Source organism: Hippocampus comes, unplaced genomic scaffold, assembly GCF_001891065.2.
Source record: "Hippocampus comes isolate QL1 unplaced genomic scaffold, H_comes_QL1_v1.1 scaffold86, whole genome shotgun sequence".
In the NCBI taxonomy this organism is placed as follows: Eukaryota; Metazoa; Chordata; class Actinopteri; order Syngnathiformes; family Syngnathidae; genus Hippocampus; species Hippocampus comes.
The window spans coordinates 4236447-4255327 of record NW_017805882.1 but is presented as its reverse complement, the minus strand read 5'-3'; the positions used below and the strand labels follow the sequence as shown (position 1 = coordinate 4255327).

The 18881-nt window shown below is 42.7% G+C and overlaps 1 protein-coding gene across 1 annotated transcript; it reads left to right on the top strand.

Moving 5' to 3' along the window:
- The first annotated feature begins 5577 nt into the window (after positions 1–5577).
- rtn4rl2a (reticulon 4 receptor-like 2 a) lies at positions 5578–9816 on the top strand. The gene is made up of 4 exons (XM_019889508.1): positions 5578–5807; positions 6390–6616; positions 6705–6938; positions 7979–9816. Exons 1-4 carry the CDS (start codon positions 5747–5749, stop codon positions 8831–8833), a joined length of 1377 nt encoding a protein of 458 aa, XP_019745067.1. The 5' UTR covers positions 5578–5746; the 3' UTR covers positions 8834–9816.
- The last annotated feature ends 9065 nt before the right edge of the window (positions 9817–18881 follow it).

The window sequence follows — 18881 nt, the reverse complement described above, 5'->3', positions numbered from 1 at the left end:
ACAATGACGTAGCTGTGTGGACTTGCCTGCACAAACCGAAAAATAATCTTGTATGTGTCGTGTTTCCAGTTGGATAAATCAAATGTATCAAAGAAAGGGATCCCTCATTCGATGGTTGTCATGTTCTGTCCAGACTATATTTTTGGGATCCCATTTCCAACTCGGTCTGTGTTCAGACCATATCAATGGTAACGCTTATACGTGCCATTCAACCAAATTGGTGCCATCTGCGTCCTCGGGCAATGATATGAAAATATTTTTTTTTCAAAGCCTTCAGCACATTGATATGTATTGTGTTTAAAGTTAACATTCAATTCAATGTGCTTGTATTTGCTAGTTTTCAGGACAAAAAAAAACATGATACAACTTAGATGAACTAATGTTCAAAATGTGCATGATCAAATGTTGTGCTTAAAGAGGAGAGGAAAAATATTGAACTTACAGTTTATTTTGAAAGTCTTACAAATAGCAATTGGCACTGATTGGGTGGAAAAGTCCATATAACACCATGTAACATATACACACCGTTGTATTTATATTCCTATATTAAATGGACACTTTTTTTTCCTGAATGCATATCAGCAGATACTCAAAACCAAAGAATCGGGTGCCAAAAAAATGTGATCGGGCCATCCGTAAAATAATGTGAGGAATGAACAAATCACTTTGACAATTTTGACAGTTCTAATCTGAGAAATGTACCAAAGCGCCTAAGAAAAAAAATGTAATGATATTATGATATTTCTGAAAAGGTTTGAACCAAAAAAACTCTTAAGTCTAATGCAAATCTGGGATTTATCGCAGTTTGCCGAGGCATTTTTTTGTGGCACAAATAAAGTAGATGCACATACTGGAAATAACCAGTGCGTGAAGCTGTACCAGATGAATGAGGAAAAGAATAAACGAATGAGTTGCAATGGTTAATCAACTTGCCAATACTGTATCAAACACCACTTGAAGCAAACTGCTGTAGAACGGCGTTTACTTTGTGCTGCAGGTAAAATCAAAGGATGTGTGCCGTTACCATGGTAGCGGCCCCACCTCGACTTCAATATCCCATTAGCGATATCCACCGCAACGTGCTAGCACTGTGACCGAGCTGACGTCATTCAGAACAGCGATCCAGTGAACCCCGGGAAGCCAAATCAAAAAGTTGAAGTTGAAAGTGTGATTAATTGTCTCTCTGTCTGTCACCGCGGGGAGCAAGAGAATAACAAGCTGTTGCTTTGAGCTTCCTATGACGCACTCCTCCCTCTGACCGACAGTGGTTCAAAGCAGAACAGTGCATGCGTGCATGCGTGCGAGGGGAAGGGACAAGAACAAACAGATGGACTCGGACCAGCTGGTAGATGTGCTGGAAGGGAAAACCTCATTTCAATTCTGTGTGGGACTGACACCAACATGATGTAGCATACGACGCACTTACTGGAGGAGATGGCGCCTTCAGAGCTACTGTGCGTGCATGCGTGCCTGACATACAACCACACTGTAAGACTGACACTGTGGTGGCATTTTGACAAAGTTCTTCCACAAAAGGAAGAAATGATTTTCGCAAGAAACACTTGACACACACTCGTGCAGCTGGCGATGTAGGTGTGTGTGAAGGGGATGCCTATGTCCCGGACAGTCAGTGGGCACTAAAGGACAACACATGCTGAATTACTCATGTGTTGTTGGTCACTCAGTTTAGTTTTTACATGTCTGGTATGCTGTCTGTGTGCATTTATAAATGGCAAGGCTTTTATATTACCTCGAAACAGCTCTCATCCCTCTGTTTTCATTTTCAAGGCCAAACATTAAAAAAAAAAAAAAAAAAAAAAGCTGCATTGCCATTTTGCTCCTCTGGACAAAAAAGAGCTAGATCACATTGCAAGCTTTTCCAATGGTCAGAGGTGGGAGTAACTCGCATGCAAGTCACAAGTAACTCTCAAGTCGTAACCTTCAAGTCGCAAACAAGTCCCAAATACTGTGGAAAAAAACAAAACAAAACAAAACACTAAAGCACGTCAACTCGTCGCCACTGAATGTCAAGCAATCCGAGTCAAGTCATTGCTTGGTTTAAGCAAGTTGTAAGGCAAGTCAGAAAATCTTGCTCAGATTCAACATATATTTGAGGGATATTTTTCTCACTGATGATACGACAAATAGTACATTATGTCTAAACAGTCAATGAACATATACGTCTCGAAGAAATTGAAGAAAAAAACAACATGCATTTTTTTGGCCTCTCAATTAAATAACCGACATGAAGCAAATATTTCACCTGCGAATTGTGAGCTAAACCGCCGAGGAAACCTAGCTAGCTTAGCTTCACAGTTCACACAGCTATTTTACCTGACAGATTAAAGTCAACACTGCAGATGTTGTATCTCTTAAATTCAAGTTTCAACAGTTGGCGCTTATGTTAAGGTTCATAGTCACTACTTTTAAAGTTTGCATTGATCCACCTCAGAAACCAGTGGCCTTTAACAACCATCCCAATGCTAGTTATGTTACTTTGCCATTCTTATATGTTGACAATCAGTTTTTACTGGTCCCCTACCAGTCTTTGTATTGCTTGCACAACTGTGACGTTAGCTTACTTGTCTTCTTGCATTTTGTGACCAATGTTATCGACAGAGCAATCAATTAATTCGAAGTAATGATTTTTGGAGCTGCTCCTACCGCTGTTGGTGTTTAGTTGGTGTGAACCAACAATGACATCAGCCACAAGTGATGCTGAGTGTGTTGGTGCGAAGGAAACACCCCCCTCCCCCCACCAGCCCTCACCCACCGCTCCCCATTGTTATTTTGTTTCTTCCATTCATCTCGAAAAAAGGCAAACTGTTAAAATTCAGGTTTCTAGCTACAAACAAGATCACTGGTGAAGTCATGTAGTTCTAGTCTTAGCCAAGTTGAGTCTTTCTCAAATGTTTGGCAAACAAGTCTCAAGTTGTAAAAATGGAAACATGAGTCTGACTTGAATCAAGTCATACGACTGGAGTCCGCAATCTCCGCCAATGGTCCCTTGCTGTTTGTTAACCGCCACCAACAGGAACACTCTCTAATTTACTTCAACATGTTTTCCCACATATGCTCCATATCATTCTTCATTTTCTAAACAGATGCATCAGATTACCCAAAACATAAGCACATTCTGTTAGCACTTACTGCAATATGTTGAGTTTATGCCAATAGAGTCAGCAGCCCACAACAAAATAAGTGAATGTAATCTTTTTTTTCTATTGAATCAAAAATGAAATAGATATAGTCACAATGAAATTGATTAGAATCTGAAAGGTTCAGTCAACCTAGAAAATATAATAAACAACATACAAGGAAGGAAGACAAGAGGCTCTGATTCAATTTGCTTGCAAGGAGAACGGAGAAGTGTACTCAGTTACATCTCAAACCCGTTCTGAAGTACCCCCCCCCGAGCCCTCTCTATTTATTGAGAATTGAAGGGGTCCCTAATTACATAAACGTCTAAGGAATGGGGAGTAGTTTCACATTTCACAACAGTTTCAAGGGAGGAGGCTTCCAATGAGAGCATACAGTTCATTCCTGAGATGTGGTCAAACGGCTCCTGCTGGGTGTCGGTGGTCCATGAACACAGCTTGGGATGTCCCTCTCGTGGTGTCCTGGGTTGATGTTATCTTCTCACAAGTAACAGTTAATTTGATCAGAAGCCGTTAACTTAACAAAAGGATGTTATCTTAGAAACCAGAACAGGAGTGGGCTGGGCAATCCTGGTCCAATAAGTCTCCCCTTGTCAACCTACCCCATTGTAAATGAGGTATTTGCGAGGTTTCACTCTGAAACAAAACTTAAAGGTACACAGAGTAAATAAGGGATAACAAAATTACATTCATTCCAACAGAATCAATTCAAAACGTTCATGCAAATTAAGACTAGGTCGAGGGAGGGCGGGTACAACTATTAGGTAATACAATTATAGTACAGCGCTAAGGGCTTCGGAGGGCGGGGGAGCACTAAAGCTGGAAAAAAAAAATGTCAGCACATCTAATGTACTATAATTAAATTGAAACAGTTTACTGGATTTCTATCTAAAGGCTAAAATAGAATCAGAGAAAATTGCTCAATTAATTTGACCACAAGTAATTTTCAAGAGTTTTTGACTTTTATCTTAGAAAGAAGTACATTACAAATCAGTGCATGTCGGAAATTTGCCAACCTCGGCCACAAGTAGCCTATGCTATCATGCGTCATGAAGTATCATCGAGGGAGATCTCAAGATATCCCAAGATGATTACATTTGAATTCAAGGTGGATGTTTTTTTTTTTTTGTCTTTTTGTTTGTTTTCTTTTTTTTTTTTAGTCAGGAAAAATACAAATTCAAAATGTAATTCAAGGATAAGAGACAACAACAAGATTCATTTCATCTCTCACCATGCAACTATTGGCACAGGTACACTCAACTGGCTTCACAGTTTAGCTCACCCATAGGTGGTCAAACATGAACTAATCTTCATGTCAGTTATGTGCTGAATTGATAAAGCATTAAAATTACTGACAGTAGAGTGACTGATGCTAGAAAGTATTCAAGTATGATTGTGAACGTGCCAGCAGAGCATTGGGATTTGAGGAAGTTTTTTTTTTTAGGCTTGCGTGGAGCTACATTGCTTAGTTCCAATTTAACATTTGTGGCTTTTCGCGAAGTTGTAGCACCATTTATTAAAAATCAGCTACAATCTGTTACTGGTAAGGCAAAACTGTGTGGATGCTTGAGATCCAAATCCCATTGGCCCCCACCCTCTGCACGCCCCTACAGTTTTGCCTCACTCGTCACGTGTAATTTGTCTTTCCAGTATGCCAACCTTCTCTATTGTTCATAAATATCACACAGTAGTGAAAAAAGACGCAGTCGTTTTACTCTGTCTACTCCGCTCACGTGTCTTAATGGTGAGGACCGAGGGGATACAGCCGTCCATGGACCTGAAGCCGGGTGGCAAAAGATTTCAAATAAGTGCTTCAATTGCCTTCCACTGTGCCCTGTGAATGGAAGGTGAACTACTAAGCTAACTAAATATGAATTTGTGTGAATTGATATGTGCCCTCTGATTAACTGAGGACCAGCCCAGAATTGGCCACTTCAGACACCAAATAACCACAATTGTTTGGAGTGATTCTCTTCTGGCATGAAGTTTTCCCTCGTGGCTGAATCATAATTCGGGGGCATCCTCCTTTCCTTGCTCACAGCCATCTGAGCTTTGTGTTCCAGCTTTTGTCTGGCTTGCATTGCGCCGGAAACAGACCAAAAGAGTCTAGAAAGCCGCTGCCAGGAAACGACTTGTGTGCTTTTCTCCTCCCCGTCCTTCGCTCCTCCACAAAGCTCAGTCATCAACGTGCCTCGGCTCCCTCCCTCCTCCATTCAGAATTTTTCAATTGCGCTCGCTCCCGCCTCGTCCTTTTTTCTTCGACGTGCGTCCTCAGTCTCCTCCTCCCCGATCATCCAACCAGTCTTCACGCGCGTAAAGTTCCCCACAAGAGTCCCCGCCGCGGGGCCCCGCCCTTTTCCGCTTCTTGCCGCCCTCACTCAATCGTGACCCCCATCGTCTGTGACGTAGGCGAGTGCACGGTGATCACCTCAGTAGGCAATAGCGGGATGCTGGGAGTATATATGGGACACGGGTGCCCATCAATCGGCACTCTCTCAGTCGCTCCGACTCGGGAACCAGGTCATCAGCGGAGATAGCAGGCAATACTTCGCCTCACTAGGCTAACTCGCTTTGGGCTTTGGTTAAGGATGGAAACCTTCTCGATTTCTCGGGGCCGACGATGCTCCTCCATCGTGCGCAACTGCAAAAGTAAGTGTCCTCTTTTCGGGCTCAGAATAATGCGTCCCATTGATATGTGGCGGTAAATATTTTTGGATGTTCTGGAATGCTAATACAACGATGGATTTCAACTAAGATTGGATAATAACCCCACAGAATGCGTTTAAAATAGCAGTAATACTGTGCGTAAAAGTCGGGTTAGCCGCAGTGTGGAGATGCACATTTCTACTGACAAATTTCTCTCTAACAAACGCGTGATTTCATGTTCATTTAGAATTATCTCCTTGTAATACAGAACGCCTGTCTCAATAAAATGACAAGACAGATAGATAACTCTCTTCATCCCATCAGAGCAACATTCACAAATATTACTACAACTGAAAAGGAAAACTACATGCAAGAGCAGCATTCAATATGAAAAATACATTTTATAATTTAAGTGAGAAGAAGGGGAAAAAGAGTAGATTAAAATGTTGATAGGTAGTCAGTTATTCAACAAAAGAGGGTAAATTGAAGTAAATGGTGGTACCGGTAGTTTGTTTCAGCACCACTGAGAGAGAACTCCCCACTCACCTCCTCCTCCTCTTTCTCCTCTCGCTCTCCACCATGCAGTCAGCATCTCCCTGTGTCTGGTGGTTTGGATGGTCCTTGGCAAGCCAAGTCTGGCATCGGGGTGCCCGCACCTGTGTGTGTGTTACCCGACTCCCATGACTGTCAGCTGCCAAGCACAGAACTTCACCGCCGTCCCGGTCGGAGTGCCATATGAGTCGCAGCGCGTTTTCCTCCAGAACAACAGGATCGCGGAGCTCAGAGTTGGCTCTTTTGGCTTTGGGACTCAGGTTGGAAGAAGTAGTATGCAATGAGCCTAAACCTTTCACTCGCCTTAAATAACGTAATGACTTATTTGGTATTTATTTTGTCTGACAGGTTCTGTGGCTTTTTTCCAACAACATTACGTGGATTGAAGCAGGGGCTTTCAGTGAGCTGAGGGACTTGGAGGAGTTGGACCTAGGGGACAACCCTAATCTTCACCGGCTGGAAGGAGGAGCCTTCCGTGGCCTAGAGAAGCTCCAGAGCCTCCATATGCACCGCTGCAAACTCACAGCCCTGCCTCACGACATCTTCCGCAAGCTTTACAGCCTGCACTATCTCTACTTACAGGTAGGGAGCACTGGAATGAAATGAACATACATGCCCTAGTAAAACATACAAATGATGTATATAAATGCATGAAGTTAAATGGTATTGCAGGGTCATACAGTATGCAAAGCCGTTGAAGCATTTGTTCAATATCCTTTATATCTGGGCTCAGGTATTGTACTCGTACACTCTTTGTCGTCACTAGTAGGGCAATTCAGTGCCACTGCAGCGTATTGCAGAAATGCTCAAATGGCTTCCAATAAAAGCATTTGAGCATTTTTAAAAATTTCTTTCTTGTGTCCTGAAAGATGGAAACTAATTTGCTGTGGAAAAAATGCTGACAGGGATTTATGGCTAAATGATTAATATCATTTTATAGCATTTCACTCGGGGCACGTAGTCTTCAATTGGTGCACAGCTTTGCCTCTCGAGTAACATGCAGTTGTCACGCCAATACACCAAAGTGGTCCTACTTGTGAGTAAAGAGAGTGTAATATATGCACCTTAAACTGGATATCAAAGGCCTTGCCATGTTAGTTTGTCACTAATTCATAATTCAGCCATTCAAACAACTGGAGCATTTATTCGATATTCTAAGAGCAAAGAGCATACTAGTACATGTACAGCCATGTACTAATGCATTACGCTGAATATCAAGTTTATCGAATTGATCAAACAGCTTTCCAAAGTGTCATCTAAACACTGACTGAACGTAAAATCTGTACTGTATCTTGCAGGTAGCCGTTCACCTATAAAAGAAAGACATAGTTACAATTATATTTGCATCCCGATGGCAAGTATTTGATTCACAGTAATTTGAGACTTTTGTGTTTGTGTGTGCAGAACACAGGTCACGGCTTAATATGGAGTCTCAACATTGGGCCCACCCCCAAAAAAAAATCTTTTCATTTGTCAAATTTATCACAAATTGATGACATATATTAAAACGTATGAGAAAATCCAGAGGATGCCAGAGGGGACACATTCTGGTCCTCTAAAGTACACCGAATGGAATCACATCTACTGACAATATATTTTGCTCTTGATATTTTGCCCTGCAGGAAAACAATCTACACTTCCTACAGGATGACATCTTTTCCGACCTCATCAACCTGAGTCAGCTTTTCCTGCACGGAAACCGTATACGCACGATCTCAGATAATGTATTCCGTGGCTTGGTGAACCTTGACCGCTTGCTCCTTCACGACAATCGCATCAGGCAGGTGAACCGCCGGGCCTTTCGCGACCTTGGTCGTCTGACCATGCTATTCCTCTTCAACAATTCTCTGCCCGAGCTGCCCAGTCAGACTCTGAGGGACACTCAGGGCATAGAGTTCCTCCGCCTCAATGCCAACCCCTGGTCGTGCGGCTGCGAAGCCCGCGCCCTGTGGGAGTGGTTCCGTGAGGCCCGCGTCTCTTCATCTGAGGTGATCTGCGCGTCTCCTTCCATTCGTCGCGGTCAAGACCTTCGCTTTCTTCGAGAAATGGACTTTGCCCTCTGCCCCTTGCCTGATCCAGGCTCCATCGCCGGGTCCACCACCACCACCTTCAGTACCAAAACCAGATGGTGGTTCCACAAAAACAAGCCTCAGTCCTCAACCAAAGGTCTCTTTGAGAAATCTTCAGAGACCGTCAAAGCCGGCTTGTATGGGAAAGGCCCATCTACAACCACATCACTGGTCAAGTATGAGCTGGGGGAGGAAGAACTGGCACTGCCTAAACTTGACCAGGAAGAGTACTGGGCAAACTATGGCAACGAGGACTCTGGGGTCACGATGCGATGCTTTGAGCTCGAATGCCCTCCTGAGTTTGACCTGCCTCCATTTTCCTCCTCGACCTCACTATCCTTGCCCTCTTCCCTCTCGGCACTAGCCGTCTCCGTGTTCACACTCAATCTCCACTTGCTATTTGGCTGAATCCAACTTCAAGTGCCCCGCCCCGTACCTTCCAGCCTGTTTTAAAGGCTGCGAGGATCCGTCTTTAAGACTCTCTATATCCCCTATGGCAGCTCTGTTGTATGCTAATCCTCAAGGCACAGCGACCGAGATAGGGAGATTGTACCACCTTACAGGGCTAACCACTTTTCAGGGCTGCGAGGAGGTCTTGAGATACAGAAGACTACAGGCAAGGCATCGTGCTTGAAGCCTGAATGATGTCATGATTTTCTTGAAATCAGGGCTGTGAGGGCTAAGTCCATCATTAACTTCAGCAAGATTTGAAAGCAGTTGTCAATGATGTCATTCTTTTCCTCAACTCGACTGAGTCAAAACTAATAGTGCTATTATTGCACGCAGGTAACTGACTTGTACTAATTACTGTTAGAACACAGTGCGTAGTAACAACAAACAGTATTGTAACCACTTACAGTGTCATGTAAATACCGATGTACCGTATGCTTGTTGTGGGTGCTCAAATTGGTGTCGTCCAGCTCGTCATGATCCAGGGAAACCGAAGGCCACCAGGCAGTGAGGAGACAAGAGATGAGACAAACATAGAATCAGAAAGGAGAGAAAGTGAGAGCGAGAGAAGTGAACGAGAGAGAGAAAGCGAGAGTGAGAGGGTTGTTGGGTTGACAGCTCCCTCGCAGAAAGAGGAGAAGACAGCATTGTACCACATATTGGCAGCCACATGGTGGTGGTGGTGGGGAGGAGGAGGGGGGGAGGGGAATCCACTCTTTAGCAGCTACACTTATTTGTATCTCAATGTTTTTGCATTTTATTGCCATTTGAATATTTTCTGTAAACATGGTGTCGTTTTCGACAAACACGGGGAAAGAATTCTTCCTTTCGGGAAGCCTGAGATTGGATGTTGGATGTCTTTCTGTGACATATTGATACTCTGTAAAAAGGCTTGACTGGATGCAGATGAACATCTTTATAAAGAGAGAAAGTGCATATTTCTTGGGTTGTACTTGTGCTTTTCTTTCAAAAGATGGAAAACCTTTAATTGAGGATGCTGAGCATGAAAGTTTTTGAGACCCCTCCAAAAAAGAGATCATTTAAAAAAAAAAAACAACAACTAAAAACTAATATCCAGTACAAAGTAGCACGTTGTTGTCGTGTGACTAAATCTTGAGTACATCTGAGTCAAGTGTCCCAAAAGGGCACACCAATCATTCATACAGTATTAGTCTGGTCTGGAATGGCTCTGACTGTGAACGACATCTGCCACAGTGTGGACAAATAAGGTTGAATGGATTCACAAGCTGGTGGCGCTGCGAAAGGCAATTACGTCAGTAAGTTTCTCACTCCTGTGAGTCATCGGCTTCAGATGCCAGATGGACCGAGGAGGTGCAAATTGGCCGATTTGCAAAGAAACTAAGAGAGCAATGAGAGTCAAATGATCGGCTAAGTGCAGCGAGCAGAAAGGAAATAAGACCAACCAAATAAGAATTTAAGTTTAAAGTAGGCATCATGGCATTTCTTTAGTTGGCTCAAGTCCATCAAAAATTGCGCCATTTTTCACCTTTCACACCAATCATGGGGGACATGCTTTCATGCCGCACTTCCCGTATAACCTGCAGCTCCCTCCCGTTCTCAGATGTTGATATGGAAACAAAGCAAAAGTGAGGTGGAAGCAAAGGAAAGGTGTCAAGGTTGACATCGAGTAGGAGTTGAAGAGTGGGTGTGCACACACACTCTCACCAAGCAAGTTAGCAAAAACAGGCAAGCCGAGGGTGATGCCACATGTCGATAATATTCAATGTTAACATCATCGTGAAGGAGTTTCACTGGAAGGCAAGCGGCATCAGTTGTCAGAGATCGGGACAATAGCATGAAATGAACCATTGTGAACTGTCACCTTTTGTTTTCTTGTTCAATGAGAAGGAAATATAAGCGTGCCTATTTGTAGTTGTCAGCGGCTTCTTTGTCATTTTTACAGTGGAAGGAAAACGTCATTAAAAGATGCACAATTAGAATAAATTCGTACTTGTTTTAACCTGATGTCGTTGAGTGGGCGGATCTTTTGTGTCTTGGCTCATGTTCAGTCAAAGACACACACGTGTGCACGCATGCACCTACACACACACACACACACACACACACACACACACACACACACACACACACACACACACAAAAAAAAAAAAACCCAAAAAAAAAAAAAAAATGTTGAGAAACCCCCCCAAGCAGTTGGAAATATAAGCGTGCCTATTTGTAGTTGTCAGCGGCTTCTTTGTCATTTTTACAGTGGAAGGAAAACGTCATTAAAAGATGCACAATTAGAATAAATTCGTACTTGTTTTAACCTGATGTCGTTGAGTGGGCGGATCTTTTGTGTCTTGGCTCATGTTCAGTCAAAGACACACACGTGTGCACGCATGCACCTACACACACACACACACACACACACACACACACACACACACACACACACACACACGCACGCAAAAAAAAAACAACCCAAAAAAAAAAAAAAACTGTTGTGTAACTCCTCCAAGCAGTTGTCAGTTGTCCAGCCTCAGCAAACCCACTGAACACAACAGAGAAAAGGAAGTGTTAAGATGAATAACTGCGCTCCCATTTGATTGCTATTCATGCATTTCTTAGGCACGGTGACCACAGATGATACATGTAATAGGTTTTAGCATTTTTCTAAGTATACAAATACATAAAAAAGACAAAAAGATAAGTTCAAACACAGTTTTGATATTTGACAAAATAACTACAGTTTGTAGGAAGCCCACATATGTTTGTGTAACATTCATGGATCGGTCAGAAGTGTCAGGAGTCACTCTTGTTTTGGTTGGAATTGAGTATCACATTTTCTTAGATATTATAGAAGAATAAGAACTACACTGCTGTGATGAATATTGATGACAGAACACAATTATTCACTAAGAAATGCTTTTCATCTCGCCGCTTCGCAGTCCTTTCATGTGGTAATAAGGCTGCCGTGGCTGCCTGTTAATCTGACACTTAACACTGACTGATGATGGAATCGTTTTAAACAATGTGGATCGAGCTATCAATTTACTGCGTTTCCAGCAGTTTTTGGAAATGCAGATGAACAGGTGAGTTCTTTCGATTTCCTGATCTTCAACTATAAAAAGATATCAGAGCCAACTTGGAAATTCTCCCCAGTATCATTGGAAGCTTGTAATTCCTACTGAAGGATGCAACACGTGCATCAGACAGCTCATCCTTCACATTTCGACTGGTCCTGGTAAAACAGATTCCTGTGACGCATCCTCATAGTTCATATAACTTGTGTGGGTTTGGCCGGACGTCATTTAATATCAGCTACTCAGCGCACAGTTGCACAAGGTTTCTGTGATGACGAATGGCGAGATAACGGATACGAATGGAGAGATGGACTGTATGTTGAAAACTATGCACAAAAAAATGCACTGCACGCAGGTTTTAATGCTGTGACATCAGTACTTGGAATTTAACTAACGGTACTTGTCTGCTAGGCCTAAGTTGCATTATTCTGAAGGTTTCTCTACCTGTCATGTCGACGGAAGCATTACGCGCATGTGCATTTATAACTATGTTCACAAAAGGCAAAAACAAAAGAAAAGAGAGAATGGATCCATTCCTGGATGGTGGGGAGAAAACGATATGGACTTTCTACTTCTCCAAAAAGAACTTCACGCACCGAATCTGTTCAATGACACCACGTTTGCTCATCAGCTACTAGCTTTGCAGTTAGCAAACAGAGCATGAGTTGAAAGGCTACAACATTTCCCTTTTTGTTCAAGTCACTTTTTAAAGACTGGACACCACATTGTGATTGTGTGCGTCATATCCAGTCTGCAGAAGAACCGATCAAAGGACGATGCAGGCCATGTCACACTATGTGGCGAGACGTACAAAAATTCTTACATGCCAGACTTTCCTCGTCGAGGTTGTGAAGCGTGCCAGACTCCTCACGACCAATCGTTGGTATGTCAACGACGCAGGCTTAAAATTGTCTACGTTTGTCTGTGACACGTCTCTCGGCTCAAAGTCGGGCTACGTTCATGTCATCTGACATTGGCACTAGAAAAGCACTTGACTCGACCTTATCAGATAGACCAGCACTGTAATATGGAAAGTCCATCCATGCATGCGATCAGAGCTAAGCAAACAGGGGGGAGCTAATGCAAAGTGGATGGGGAAGGAAGTGTGTTAATGTGACATGAATGAATATTCATTAATATTGCCAACTTCCAAAGTGATGCCAAAAACAGAGAGCGTAGGTTTTGTAATCAAGAGCCAGTCACCAGGAATTCTTTAAAATAATAAAAATTTGATCGAAAAAAAAAAAGTCTCTCTTAAAAGTTTACGTGAGGCGAATTTTGGGAATCCGGCACAAGCTCATCAGTTTAAATGCAGACGAATGGATAAAAGTATGAACCCGTTCATAGGGGTCACCTTATTATGGTCGCCATTTAAATGCAAACAACAGTTTTACCCATCCATCTGTCCATCCATCCATTCATCACCTGTTTATTTTCTAAACCACCCATCTTGTGCAGTGTTGTGAGGAGGCTGGAGCAGAGGTCTTAAGCTCAATGTAAATTTGCAGCTGCCTGCCAAAACTGACGAGGTCTATTTTAACAGAGTAAAGTGTTGGGTAATTTTGTGCTCTGTTGAGGTCTCTAAGGATGACTAAAGGTGAGCCAGTCAACCATACCAACTGTGGCATCATGTTCTGTGGACATTTTGCTGCCAGCAAAACAAAGGGATGGTGATTTTCCATGAGCTAGTCTGTTGAGGTTGGGACACAACATATTCCAACGTGACCATTGTTGAATCATCACATGCGGACTCCTGATATTAACCTTCTCAGCGATATGAGGGCATTGCCATGAAAAGAGCCCAATGAATGAAATGCATTGTTGATAAAATGATACTTTTGCAAGGGCTAAATATGCTGCAAGACAGTTTTACACAAAATACACAAAAGATATATAGTAATACCCAAATGAATGAAAGCAAGTGTTGTTTTGGTAACATTTGCTTTCAGCATCTCGTCAACTGTTTCACAAAAATGCCATACATCTGTCACAATTTATTGAGATAGAGTAGCACTTTGGTCTAAGGCTACACTTTTTTTTTCCTAATACAAGTGCATTTGTATTTTATATATAAGTATATATAAGTGTTTTGTGTATGTAGTGTGTTGCATGTGTGCACTGTCCTGTACAATATAAAGCGAATGCTCATGTTACCCACTTTAGCTTTCAGTTAGTCCAATGTGTCAATTAACCCTTTCAGACAGCAGTTACTCCAGTGGACAGCTGATCATGTTATCAGGTTCCAGGGTGCATGAAGGAGTTAATAAACCTCCTCCAAACTGAATGGCAGATTTCCATATTTCCCACCATCTTTCTCGCTCACACGGCTATTGACGTCACAGGTTTCTATTTCTGAATCCTCACATCACCACACATGAGAAACATGCAACATGTAACTTCCAACATGAGCCGAGAGGCGCCTCTGATTCATGATGCCCCCCTCACCGAATTATTCACCAATTAAACACATCTCAGCCATTCTTCTCTTTGTCTGTGTATCTGCAACTATCTGAATATTTTTTTTCCCCCCTCACGGTCCATTGTTAGTACCATCAATCTGTGGAATTGTTAAATGTAAAAATGAAAATAGACCTTTGTGACTCAACCTTTCATATTTTAGCTTAATTAGACCGACTTGTGACGAATCACGGACCACAGAATATCAGACAAGTGTGGGGGTGTAAAGGCAGAACGAGAAACGCACCTTCACAAACATATAGTATGCGGATGTATGATGTAAACACAATTAAAATACATTCTATGGAAAAGAAAACATGCTGCGAGTGAAACAGCACTTGTGTGTTTAAACACGATGGAACTCAGCCTTATGGAACACAGCCTTAGTTTCATTCCCATTTTAAACCTTACTATAAGTTTAGGGACATTTATGATGCTAATTGAAAATGGCCATTGTCATAACCCTCTACATGTGGTACATGTGCATTTAAGGAGTCCTGTGACGCAGGCAGCAGTTTTGGCTTAGCTGGCAGCTCATTCTATACAAATTCATGGTTACACATGTACTTTGTTTTGACGCCTGAGTCACATACTCTTTGCTGGAATACTTTAGGACTATGTGTGCATATTTGCACACCTGAAGGTAATAATGATGTGGAAAGTCTGTCTTTTTTTTTTTTTTTTAATTAGAACTTACTGACAGGAACAGCGGACCAGCTCTACACGCCTTGGCAAAGTCCCAGAGGGTGCATGGGAGTTCGCCCAACCAGTCTTCATGTATTTTGTGGATTTGAAGAATGCGTTCGACCGTGTCCCTCAGAGAGTTCTGTGGGGGTTGCTTTGGGAGTATGGGGTACCAAACTCCCTGATATTGGCTGTTCGTTCGCTGTACGACCGGTGTCAGAGTTTTTACCACATTGCCGTCAGGAAATCGGACTCATTTCCAGTGACAGTTGGACTCTACCAAGGCTACCCTTTATCACCGATTCTGTTCATAATCTTTATGGACAGAATTTTTTGCCGCAGCCAAGGCTTTGAGGTGGTCCAGTTTGTTGGCCTCAGTATTGCATCTCTGCTTTTTGCAGATGATGTGGTGCTGTTGGCTTCTCCAGGCCGCGATCTCCAACTCTCACAGGAGCGGTTCGCAGCCAAGTGTGAAGTGGATGAAAAACAACGGTCCTCACTCGGAAAAGGGTGAAGTGCTCTCTCATGGTCGGGGATTGGATCTTCCCCCAAGTGGGGGAGTAACAGTATCCTGGGGTCTTGTTCATGAGTGAGGGCAAGAGGGAACGGGAGATTGACAGGCAGATCGGTGCAGCGTCTGCTGTGATGGAAGGATAGATGGATGTTTTATTCACTTGACCCTACAAGTTAGGTCAAAACTGAATGATCCAATTTTTTTTGGCACAAATTGACCGGGGGCCACCCTGAACTGATTGCCAGCCAATGGCAGGGCACACAGAGATGAACAACCATCCGCGCTCACACTCACACCTAGGGACAACTTAGAGTGTTCATTCAGCCTGCCATGGATGTTTTTGGAATGTGGGAGGAAACCAGAGTACCCGGAGAAAACCCACGCATGCCCGGGGAGAACATGCAAACTCCACACAGGAAGGCCGGAGTCGGAATCAAACTCTGCATCTCTGCAGAGTGAGGCCGACGCGCTAACCTGTCGACCACCGGGCACTTTACATACAGAGCTACAATACTGTATCAACATTTCCAACTCACTGGAATTGATCCGTAAAATATATCGCATACTTAGCTCGCATGACACAAGTGTAAGTATTTTATTTCATTGACAATGTAAACTGGATTGGAAGAGAACACAGACAGGGTCTGGTACGGTGGCCCTGAAGTGAAAAATCACAAAACACAAAAAAGTTAATCACAAACACCCAAAACAACAACAAAAAAAAACAGCAAAAACCCCCAAAAGAGGTCATTACAAGAAAAAAATCATAAAAAAATGTTAAAACAAACAAGACAGTCAATCACAAAAATTCTTCATTCTTAATTATGAATTATACTTTCTTAAAAAAACAAATAAACAAGCAAAAAAGGTCATTTCAAACTCAAACACAAAAATGAAACATAGCAGCAAATCAAGTCAAAGAAAACGCAAGAATTTTAGGACTTTGGGACTGTGTCTTATGTGTTGTGTTGTGTTATTTTGTTATTTTGACTTAAAGATGGCGCCGCGAGAGTGGCTGCCTTTCCAGCAGCTCCTATATTTTGTTCTTCTACTACTTATTTTCATAACTTTGCTGCTGTGAATTGGGAATTTCTCCATTGCAAGACTAATAAAGGATTTCTTATCTTATCTTTCTGTATAAGGCTAGGTTTCATTACTAATTGACTCTTGGGTGTAACTGCTACATTCTGTGACAGTTTCTTTTGTACATGCACGTAATATTAATTTAAGTCTTGAATTTCCGTTTCTTTCCATCTTGTTTGCTGCTCGTGTTGAAGCAAAGTCGCCCTTTCTCCATTCTCACATTTTTTTTTCCTGGATCTCTTTCCATGCATCACGGCTAACCCGCGTCATCACGGCTAAATATAGAATCCAACGTATCCCACCCTCATGTCACAGGCGTGTGCAGGCTGTGCCAATGTGGATTATTATTTTATCTCACCAGACTTTTATGGAGTTTTCCCATCTGAGTCACTCTATATACCATCTTTCCTGCTCCCCTCACCCACACCCCCTCCCTCAATGCCACACACACACACACACACACACACGCACGCACGCACGCACGCACGCACGCACGCACATATACACACACACACACACACACGCACGCACGCACGCACGCACGCACGCACGCACGCACACACACTATCTGTCATCACAGTGTATAAATGATCGCGCATTGGCTCCTTTCCATTGTACCACTGATGGATATGGATGATGCGGCTGAGCCCCTAAGTCTTGAGCTAACAGAGAAACAGTTAATGTTCAGTGTTCATCTATGTGGCGTCTTCATTCAAAGCATGGCAACAAGCATAGAAACATTCTTAGATTGCAGGATATCCCCATAATACAAAATGTTTGAATTACAATTTAACACAATGGATCCGAAAAGTTACGCAACCCTGTTCTAATGCCAGGTTTTTCTGATTTTGAAAAAAAAAAATGATACCAAGATGATTTCCAAACATTTTACACCTGTGACGGAGCGGCTCCATCACTAAGGGCTGGGGAACATTACTGTGGTCTGTAACATACATTAGCACACATACACACGCTCACACTGGTGACGAGACGCTGCAGGTGAACATGACACACCATCTACATGGACATAAGCTTACGTGCCGCATAATTAAGGCTCTTGAACATGTGCTTCAGCGGTGAGGTGACTGAAATGTTTTTTTTTTTTTTAAATACTTGTCTGTGAACAAAGTGGAAACATATTTCTATGAATTTATAGTAAGAACTAAATGTGGTTAAAGTGCTTTTGCGTTAAAATTAATGTAAATAAAGATCTAATTGGACCATGTGATGTCCAAGGGGAGGAGCTAAGCATATGTAAGAGACTTTTTGAAATGTTCAGGTGTGTGGGGAGAGTGTGCTGAGTTGGAAAAGTTTGCACATTGAACATGGTAGTAGAATTGAATCTATACACACACACACACACACACACACACGTCTATGCATTTTCTAATCTGCTTATCTTCACAAGGGTCAGCTGCCTTCAGGCAGTACACCCTGAACTGGTTGCCAGCGTGCACATAGACCAACGGCCACTTGCACTCACAATCGCACTGAGGGACCATTCCATTAAACTACCATGCATGTTTTTGCAATGTGGGAGGAAACCCGAGTACCCGGAGAAAACCCACTCAGTCACGGGGAGAACACGGAAACTCCACACAGGAAGGCCGGAGCCAGAATTGAACACTGAACCTCTGCACTGTGAGGCGGACGTGCTAACCATTTGTCCACTGTGCCGCCCAGATATTATTTGGTAATGTAAATGAGAATGTAAAAATGCAGTTTTGAACCAAATCATTCGCGGGGGTGCTCAAGAATGTTTAGGGCACGGGCGGCCCGCAGCCCCACTAAAATAGGCATAACAATGCCACTGCCACATGCCTATCTCAGCAGGCTTTGTCCCAACGGTCTGTGGAGTGATTTGAAATAGCCTGATGGAGGAGTGTTAACTGGAAGGAAATAGCTCAGGGTTTCAGGAAGCGATTTTTGGAGCATCGGCTTGTGGCATACTTTGCGGCAGGGCACTCTTACGCTGTCAGAAGATGCACTTCTCTTTCCCTCACACCCTCTCTCACTCACTTTTTCTCTTTTTTACTTGAATTAACAACAACAACAACAAAAATAAATCAGCGCGTAAAAAGTATATTTTGATACTTAGAGATGGATGGATGGAATGTTCTAATAGCTTTCTAGCTAACTTTACAGTCATTTTCTTATATTCTTCTCATAGAAAGCAATTCTCAAAACTTTTCGTTTCAACTTTGTAGGTTTAGTTTTGCTC

Excerpts from the sequence above, each read along its gene's own strand:
- rtn4rl2a (XM_019889508.1), top strand. The coding sequence starts at position 5,747 with ATGGAAACCTTCTCGATTTCTCGGGGCCGACGATGCTCCTCCATCGTG. Across the intron at positions 5,808-6,389 it reads CATCGTGCGCAACTGCAAAA|TCAGCATCTCCCTGTGTCTG; the intron begins GTAAGTGTCCTC and ends TCCACCATGCAG. Across the intron at positions 6,617-6,704 it reads CTTTTGGCTTTGGGACTCAG|GTTCTGTGGCTTTTTTCCAA; the intron begins GTTGGAAGAAGT and ends TTTGTCTGACAG.